The 10021-nt window shown below is 35.9% G+C and overlaps 1 protein-coding gene and 1 long non-coding RNA gene across 2 annotated transcripts; one reads left to right on the top strand and one right to left on the bottom strand.

Moving 5' to 3' along the window:
• Nucleotides 1-1813: 1813 nt before the first annotated feature.
• Nucleotides 1814-7861, bottom strand: LOC104242346 (uncharacterized). The gene is made up of 2 exons (XM_009797382.2): nucleotides 7454-7861; nucleotides 1814-2514 (listed from the first exon to the last, which is right to left on the bottom strand). The coding sequence occupies exons 1-2, from the start codon at nucleotides 7820-7822 to the stop codon at nucleotides 1987-1989; spliced, it is 897 nt and encodes a 298-aa protein (XP_009795684.1). The 5' UTR covers nucleotides 7823-7861; the 3' UTR covers nucleotides 1814-1986.
• On the top strand, nucleotides 2527-4785 carry LOC138891277 (uncharacterized). The gene is made up of 2 exons (XR_011407655.1): nucleotides 2527-4103; nucleotides 4202-4785. It is a non-coding gene; the product is annotated as an uncharacterized lncRNA (long non-coding RNA).
• Nucleotides 7862-10021: the final 2160 nt, after the last annotated feature.

The raw sequence follows: 10021 nt of genomic DNA, 5'->3' as shown, positions 1-10021 counted from the left end.
AGGTATATTATGTATGTATAGTGGCACCCGCAACCTTCAAAACCTGGATCTGCCTCTGTTTTAAAAGGTTTTTTTGGGATTCGTCTCGAGGCTCGTCCCCGGACGGGCACTATCAAAACGCCTTGAGGCTCACGTGTGGGGTTTAGTTCTGTGATCTTACGCCCCCTAAGCACTCGAATGTACACTTTAAACACGCCTAATGATTAACATTCGATTTCACCTAGTATTTCCAATTCAAATCATGTGTCGAATTCACTAATGCTAGATATTTTATTTTCTATGGGTTTTTAAAAAAAAATTAAATTTTTTTGGACTTTTAATGTATTTTTATATATTTGTGTTATTATGCTATGTTATTAATTTATAAATTAAAAATTACCCCATATCTCGAGGCTTACGTCTCCCTAAAACGCCGCGCCTCCGCCTTTTAATTGGCTGAAATTCTTAAGTTAAAAGACGTCTCAAGAAGAATCTATTCATTGAACGTGCCAATGGAATTTAACTTGGAGGAGCTGGTGAACTTGAAAGACAAATATGAGCATTTTCATTCTTGAAGAAGACAAAATTTGACCATATGTGTTCGTTTGGCCCCTCCCAAAGGGGAGGCAAGCCTGTGAGTAATTGGTGAAAATCTTTCTGTTCCAGTTCCTTTTGTTTAAATTCTTTACCTTTACTTTTAGTTTCCATATTCTAACATAAGACCATTTTGTATACTTCTATATCACTAGGGGTCGTTTGGTAGCTGGTTAGAAAGAAGGTATCCATATATTAAATTTAGGATAACTTTATACATTGTTTAAAATGGGAAAAATGATCCCACATAGAATCTAGCATAAGTACAATGTTTAATTGGTTTTTTCTCCTTTTCACATAAAATAGCATTATTTAATACAATGTTTGGTTCGCGTTTTTCTTTTTTACATAACTAATACATAAATAAGTTATAAGGGAATCCATGTATTATTTATGCAAGGTAGAAGATGGAATAACTTATACGTGTATTAGTAATACTTGTATTAAAACACAAAATGACAAGAACACCCTCTATTCAAACTTGTATTGATTTTTCTAGAAATATATATATACAATATACTAACAATTTTAATAGGATAAACCAGACTAATAATAAATAATACTCACCTTACATTTCTATATTATTAATCCTTACATAACTAATCTTCGCATAACTGGTCTAAATCCTACATAACTAATTTTTGCATAACTAATCCCTACATTACTAATACCTGTGTAACTCTAACCAGCAACCAAACGGCCGCTAGGAGCTTTACATTACAGAGATACAACAAAATGTATACGTACCTGTACCTGCACTTGTTATCCTGCACGATTCGACAATCCAGTCAATATGGAAACAAGATCCGAATGGAAATTGCCAGGTAAAACTATGCATAATTCTAGCTGGACAACCTTGAATAATGTTTTAGACGCATACTCTACAAAGCGGTGGCATAGAATTTTAAATGATTAACCAATTATACCTAAAGAAACACCAGAGAGCTATTAACTAGTAGTAAGAATATCTCTAACCAGAAATATTGCTAACAAAATAAATGAAAGTTATCATATTTAAGAATTAAATATTACCTTTCTCGCCAGTTTCACTTCAATCCGAAACAAGAGCCCATGAAACTGCTAAACACTACATTGATATCTTCATATCATTTCCGAGTGCTAGAAGAAACAGAAGACAAATCCTTCTGACAGAAAAGAAAAAAAAAAAACAAATTAATCAAGGTCTATCACCATGCTTTTCTGTCTAGCATTATTTTAGGACAGGAGTGCTCGAACTGAGTAAGAATGAACACAAGCTCATCTAAACTATGTTTAATCTGTACAACAATATGATTTTGGGTTTCAAGTCTAGCTTTGAGAGAAACAACAAGGACCAAATCAAAGATCGTTTGCTGCCAAACGGCAAGGTTTGGCTCTACAAAGGGCTTAAACTCCCGAATCTTATTACAAATTTTACAATAGCTTGGTCCAGGATCCCATGAACGGGAAAACAGCAATAACCAATCTCAATAGCAATGGAGTTTCTCTCCTCCCGATTCTCTTACTCAATTTACCATCAGTCCCCTGTGTTGGTTCAGCCAGTCTTCGATTAGGGGGCTTTTTCGACTGTCCTTCCATCCCATGATTGTCTAGTTCATCCCAACCACCAAAATTTACAGTGCTTCGTGAATTTTTTCCATCTGATGCACCAGTTGCGGCAGCCCAGGATTGATAGTCTCCAACTCCCTTGCCATTTCGAGTATTTTGTCCTTCTCTCGTTCTTATTCCAGGGTTGCTCGCTGCTCTAGCATAGGGTCTTTTCTTTTTCTTGGACTTGGATCGCGGGCCGTCATTGGACCATCCCCAGATGGCATCCATTACTAATGAAAGAGCAGACTGCGCCAAAGGAAGTGCTAATGCCATGATAATAGTATTTGTGCCTGTTCCAAGTACCGCTGACATAATAATGGCTGGAAGCATCCAACCAAAGGCTCTGAGCACCTGCACCAGACCCATAAGACATTTTTTACTTAAACAATCTTCACAAAAAGAGGTTTATAAGCCTTAATGAACCGAATGTCACCCACCAGTCATAATAAAACTTAAAAGTACGAACCAACAGGTGGAAAACACTCAAAATTGTTCTTTCACATATTTAAAGGATCTCTGATATAATGAACATAAAAGGTTGAAATATTGTAGTTGTAAGATGATCCCTGGCAATTTTTTTTTGATAACCGAGAAATCCGTCTGGGGCCGATCCTTTGGACCAATCGCACCCTTCGAAACTCGGTAGTCTCCACTTAAATACCAGGCTTTGCTTTGCATGGTGTGGGGGCTTGAACCTGTGACCTAAGACACAAATCCACCACCCTTTGCCACTTGAGCTAGGCCCTGGCAATTTTTCTCCCTGTGATCCAAGCTAATCAAGTCTAATACTTAACATCTAGATAGAAAAATGCCAATTTTTATGATCTCAGCTTCATCATCATTTTCTTTTTGGATAAGATATGATAGAAAAGAGTTCTTAGTTTCTAAAAAATGCTTATCTAGAAAGAACTGAAAAGTATGTGCAAACAAGTACAGGGCTGCATCAGAGTTCGAGGACAACTTGGAAGCATAGGGAGCAATTACACGTCTAAACTAGATGGAATTGGCTTAGTATGGCAAATTTGCAACTCAGCTTGTCCCTACAATTACAGAAAGGAGCACAACACAAATGACAAACGCGTGTAACAATTTAAAGTTATGTCGACACCTTTTTATAGAATTGTTCCACATGGGTGATTAGGCTTTGAAAGTAGATTATACAAGTCTTGGACTACTCCACCCGTTGCCTTGAGGTTTTGGGTTGGATGCTCATATATTTCACAGGGTAGGCAGAGCAAACCTTTGGTAAGTGCGGGGAAAGAGGTTGCACGCATTATTCTTTCTTATTCTTTTTGGAATAATGTCCTTCGTGCTCTTAAAATTGGTGGCCCTTTGGTTAAAGTTCTCCGTTTGGTGGATGGGGAGCAAAAACCATCAATGGGCTACCTCTATGAAGCTATGGATAGGGCCAAGGAGACTATTCAAGCATCATTCAGTGATGAGCAGAAATATGCAAAAGTCTTTCAGATCATTGATGCAAGATGGGATGAGTAACTTCATAGACCTTTGCATGCGGCTGGACTTATTCTGAACCCATCACTCTTTTATGAGCAGCATGAGAATAATTCATTGGCTAAAGAAGTGTGGACAGGATTTCATCAGGTTGTTATCAAGTTGAACCCAGATGAAGACTTGCAAGAAAAGATAGTAGATCAGCTTGCTATTTACAAGGCAGCTGAAGGACTTTTTAAGCTCCGACTTGCTATTAAACAAAGAACGACGAAGTCGCCAGGTGACCAAGTGTTTCTATATTTTATAGCTCTAACTTCAATGTATTCTTTATACTTATTAACTCTTGAACATTTTTTTTTATTTCTATAGTTGAATGGTGAGACCAATATGGTGTAGAGACTCCGGAGCTACAGGCTTTCGCCATCAAAGTTCTAAGTTTAACTTGTAGCTCATCTGGATGTGAAAGGAACTGGAGTGTTTTTGAACACGTGAGAAATAAAAAGAATTATTTCGTATTTTGAGATAAAGTAAATTATATCTCAATTGTCCAAACTCCTACTAATTAGTTGACACATCTTTTTTGCAGATTCATACAAAGAAAAGGAATCGACTAACCTTGAAGCGCCTCCATAATCTAGTGTTCATAAAATACAATAGAGCATTGAGGCGTCGCTACAACCACCGCAATATAATTGATCCAATTCTTTTGGACAATATTGATGAGGCTAATGAGTGGCTAACCGGAGTCCCCGAAAATTGCGAAGGTGAAGAAGTATTTGAAGGCGACTCCGATTTCACTTGGGGTGATGTTGCGGTTGGTAGTGGAGTTGGGGAAGATCCTTATGGTTTAAGGAGATATACTCCAAGTTCAAGCTCTATTAGGAAGGGAAAAAGTGTGGCTACTACAAGTCGATCCCTATCCTTAATTGATGAAGATGAAAGTGATCATGAAGAGGAGGGGGAAGAAGAAGATGACAAGCAATATGAAGATAATAGAGGAATTCAAGATTTTGACAATCTTATAGAAGAAGAAGAGTAGAAGAATAAGATGTTGATTCTAGTAATTTAGTAGCTTTGATTTTGCTTGTCCTATGGTTTGTGGATGGTTTGTGGATGATTTGGTGGTACCTAGTACCTACTTTTAAGTATTTAAATTGAAGTTTTTGATTATTTATAATTTTACATTATGTTTTTTATGAATTGCGCTTCACTTTAATGAAGCGAGCCCTTGTCGCTTTTTTGCGCTTCACGCTCTCAAAAACACTGATCCATAGAAACCTATCCACTATCATAACAACTCGACCTCTCATTTTTCGTATTTGTGCTCTAATTTGAGTTTTGAATGTGTTTATATGTTGATCTAACTGTTTATGACTTGTTGGTGTGGTTGGGTTGAGATCCAAGGGGTTCGGGCATGTTTTGGAACATTTGGAAGGCTGAGCACTAGTGCAAGCACTATTTTTTGGTTTCTGGTGCATCATCCCGATCACGAGTTGGGAGCCGCGATCGCGAGAGAAAGGTAGGCGGGGAGGCAGTTGAACGGCCGAAATCGAGGAAGGGTTGAACGCAATACCAGACCTTGTGGAATCATGGAACCCTGTGATCGTGAGATTGGGCATAGTGATCGCACATCGAGTTTGCCGACCGCCCGAACCAGACCACGATTCTAGAAGTTTGGTCTATAGTGGCGATAGGTCCCAACCCATTAATTTCCACAATATCATTAACAAATTTCAGACCTTAGTTTTCACATTTGGGGACTAGAAACTCAGTAGTTTGAGGCGATGGAGGAATCATCTTAAACCACTAAGCTAATAATCCTAATTACTTCTATGGATTATTTACATGAATCTACATTTTTACATCAAATAATACGAGATTCGAGCTAGAAAAGTATAGAACGTATCCCTCAGGCCCCAAATTGGAACTACTACTTATTGGGCTCTGATTGAAAAACTAATTATATATTTGAAGTTGTTAGATTATGGGCAATCAGATCAAGTCTGGGAATGTGATCTATTGACCAAGGGTTGACCTTTGATTTTGATTTGACAGATACTTAATTTTAGAGATGAGTCCTATAGGGGTAATTGACCCTATTATCACATATTTTGCATAGATTGGAGGCGTTTGATTGAGATTGGAAGCATGAATCAGCAGAGAAGCAGCACACTTGCTTGGATACGAGACAAGTGGAGATCCGAAACCCTGATTGTTTGTTTTCCTAAAAGCATGATTTCTAATGTTGTATAACTGCTTTAGAAATGTGTTTTGACTGCCTGATATATGTGGAGGTGAGAGTGCGCTTGATAAATGCGTATGCTTTCATATGGTTTATGCCCGATATGCTTTGCTACTACTACAAATAGCATCACTATGATATTACGATTAATAGACAAAGCATGAGCATGCTAGTATGCACCACATGATGCATTATACAACTAAGAAGATAGTCTGAGGTTGCACCTCGGTTTGTGATGGTGAGATGAGGTATGACGTGGGTACTAAGACTTTCACACACTGTGGCTGACATGCCGTATTCAGATATTTGGGTAAGACGTGGCTTGTATAGACGACCACGCACCATGCAGATATTCAGGTAAAAGGTGGCTTGTTATAGATGACCACACACCATGGAGATATTCGGGTAAAACATGACGTGTTATAGCCGACCATGCACCTATTTTTCAAATCTCAAATTTGTCTTGAATAATGACCACACACCTTAGGGATGCCAGGATAAGACTTGGGGTACTGAGACCTTCAAGTTCCATAGTACATCATATGACGTTAGAGAGACCAAGCGCTGGCTTATGGTAAGAGATGGTGTATGGAGACCTTCATGTTGCTTGTAAGAGATGTGGTTACGACTAGCATTGATACATGCACTGGGATAGCCATTAGGACGTCGGCTTATTCGTGCCAACAATTACTTAAAAATACCAAACTCAAGTGATTCCCTTATCAACTACTCTAAACAATCAGATAATTGCCTTTCACGTTCATAAAAACAGACTTCCACCAAATTCCAACTTCACGCAATTTCACTAGACATGTGAGAAGCATTTGCAATCCTCAAAGGTTGAATAGGTGTTTATAGCGGTGCAGTTGATTTTACTAATAGTCTGTTTGGATGGTTGTTCCCATTGTATTGTATTGTTATCTAAAATAATGTTTGTTTTGATTGTTTAGTTAAAATTGATTGTATTATTGTTAAATCCATTGTTCTGGAACAATGAAAAGCCCCATTTTCTGAAACAATCGATTTGGTGTGGTGAGATTGTTTCCTATTTTTTTTTTTCAATTATGCCCTAACTTATTACTCCATAATTCTATCTTACCCTTTACCCTTTTCTTTAACTCCAAATCTCCAACCTATACCCTACTTCATCTTCATCTCTTTTTTTCCGGAACTGGTTCTGCCGTTGCCAACTCCACGGTCAAAGATAACTAGAATAGGTTCGGCCCGGGTTCTGCCCTTTACTAATTTGCTCTTTACTTATTTTTATGCGTAATTCATAATAAATTTAATATTTAAAACAATTGAGAGTATTTTAGTAAAATTATCAGTTGCAGTTACAGTTCAGTGCTATACCGTCAAACCAAACATCAAAAATATTATTTAACAACAGCAAATAATACAATATATCCAAACGTCGTACTCATAAAATGATACGGTAAGATACAATACATACATTATAAAACAATGGGTAACAAATGATCCAAGCAGGGTATAAGTTTGCACACATTTCAAATTTAGCTTAACATAAATACTTAACAACAGGTGGAGAAAAGAAAACTTAACAAACGCTTTTTCTTTACAAAAGGATAAAGTTACCTTCGTCACCCAGGCAAAGCCAATGGAATCCTCCTTAACACCAAAGCTACCAAATCCAGCTTCTTCATCTTCATAGTCATCTCCCCAAAGCGAAGAATCATCGGACCACCAAATTCGCTGCTTCACGGCGCTTCCGAAACCAAAATCATCTTCCTTAAAGTTAGCCCTAAGCTCGTCATCGAATATAAACCGCTGATACTCTTTTTGGCGCCTGTTATTACTCTCCCACCGACCGCCGCCGGCACCACGACCGCCGGAGCTGGTGGAGAAACAGCGTGTGGAATTTGAAGTAGGAATAGAATTACAATTGTTCAGTGGGAATTTGTGGCCTAAAGGAGAGGATAAGGGATTAAGAACATCACTCCCCATTGGAGGGTCATCATGCTATTGTTTAAAGATATTCAATGCTTATAAAAATAGTACCCACTCACATATTTAATGCTATTTAAGTTAGACCACAGCCACAATTTGAAGTTTTTGTATTCATAGTTATAGTTTAACTTAATAAACTCTAAATTAATAGTAATTTGTATATATTTAATAACTTTTTTGAAATAAATATAAGGTTTAAAAAAAATCGGCATAAGAAATTGTGACTCCGTCCGTGTGTCCAACTATATTCAAATTTAAAAATCAGATCAATCATTCATCATAATTAGGCATAAATTAAAGTATCTGAAATACTTACACACTTTTGATTAGGGGTGTTCATAGTTCGGTTTGGATCGATTTTTCTCTAAAAAGAAACCAAATTACGTAAGTCGGTTTTTTAAATATTAGAACCAAACCAAACCAATTAAGTCGGTTTTTTCTTGATTCAGTTAATGTAGGCTTTTCGGTTTTTTCGGTTATTTGTCGGTTTTTTCTTAAATATAAGACATACACTACCAAACACATATTTCGGCGATCACATTTTCAACGTAATACTATCAAATCAATTGCCCTTTAAGAAATTTATTATTTACCAAGATATATTGATGATAATTGAATCAAATAGTGATGAATAATTTAAGGACTCAATTAAAAATATATTATTTTTAACATGAAATAGATTCTTACACTTAACAAAAGAAAACTACCAATCAAACTAGAATGTAAAGGTAAAAACATGTACTAAAGTGTAAACGATTAACATTTATTATAAGATTTTTGAAACTTTATATAAAAGTATACATATATATAGGTGTAATAATAAATTTAAAATAGCTACTCCTATATTCGTTTTGGTTCGGATTTTTTTTTTTATTAAAACCAAAACCAAACCAAATTTGATCGGTTTTTTAAATTTCAAAACCAAAACTAAACCAAATCAAAAAGTATCGATTTTTTTGGTCAGTTTGGTTTGGTTTTCGGTTTGGTTCGGATTTTCGAATTTTTATGAACACCCCTACTTCTTATATTTAAATCAAACCAATGGAAGTAAGACTTTTATTCTTTAAAAGTCTTCTATTACGTTTTCTATTGAACTCAAAAAAAAAATATTAGGCTAAATTAATAACCACATAATTTACAATAAAATTAGGAGGTTTCAATAGAAAAGACTAGCATAATTTCTGCTACTTAATTATAGCTAATTAATATATATATATATATTCTTAAGTCAAATTTATCACTTAACCATGATATAATAACATGATTTGGTGTAAACACTTAATAGTTGTGTGGGTACACTCATCCATGCCAACTTTATAACATCTTGAATCTTTTAAATCCTCACTGAGATTGTGATAAAATTCTTTACGTATATGACACTTTAGCTTTTCTCCTTTATTTTTGGTAAACTGTTAATGTTACCATTGATAATAAAATTGGAAAAGGACCAAACATATTCCTTTACTTTTGTTTATTGTTTAATCTCATCTCCCGTTATACTTTTCGTTCATATATACCCTTCTCGTCCAACAAAGTTCTATATTTATTCCTATTTTAACGGACATGACATGTGGCACCGTCTGATTGAAAGAACCAATCTTAAAACAAAACAAAAAAACCCAAACATGCCTAAAATATAACCATCTGACTTGGTTCCCCTTTTAAAAAAAATTCCTAAAATTAAAACTCATTTCTCTCCCCCCCCCCCCCTTCCACAAATCCCCCCAAAACAACCATTATAATGAGTAGCAACCTTAAGAAAATATCATATCGAAACTGTAATTTCCAATAAGTAAAGTATAAGATTTAGCGAGTAAATAAGGATCAAACACGTAATATACTAATCTTTCAATTTTTCAAATAAATTAATACAAATCATGAACTAAAAGACTAAATCAAAATCAGATGAACCTAACAAACGGATAGTTAAAGAAGGAAACAATCCAATTAAACAATTAAATCAAAAACTTTACATAAAATAGACAAACCCCATTCAAGAGAATTAAGAGCAGTAGCAGCCCAGTGAAATTACGATGTTTACAAGGCTCTAATCAGACCATTAGTGGAGGAAGATTAGCCCATTGAGAGTGAAAATTTCAAAAACGACGTCGTATTATGCGTGCATTGTTTCCTCCACCTCTTTTTCGGCAGTTACCTGGCCGAGAAACGACCACCATCACCGAAAAAGCCACTGAT

Source organism: Nicotiana sylvestris, chromosome 5 (assembly GCF_000393655.2).
Source record: "Nicotiana sylvestris chromosome 5, ASM39365v2, whole genome shotgun sequence".
Lineage (NCBI taxonomy): Eukaryota > Viridiplantae > Streptophyta > Magnoliopsida > Solanales > Solanaceae > Nicotiana > Nicotiana sylvestris.
Note: the sequence above shows the minus strand (reverse complement) of the source record. Positions and strands in the feature narration are given on the sequence as shown.

What these genes read in the sequence shown, in the direction of transcription:
- LOC104242346 (XM_009797382.2), bottom strand. Translation starts at nt 7,822, where the DNA reads ATGGGGAGTGATGTTCTTAATCCCTTATCCTCTCCTTTAGGCCACAAA. An exon ending in GCTTTGCCTGGGTGACGAAG is followed by an intron (nt 2,515 to 7,453) that starts GTAACTTTATCC and finishes GGTCTGGTGCAG; the next exon opens with GTGCTCAGAGCCTTTGGTTG.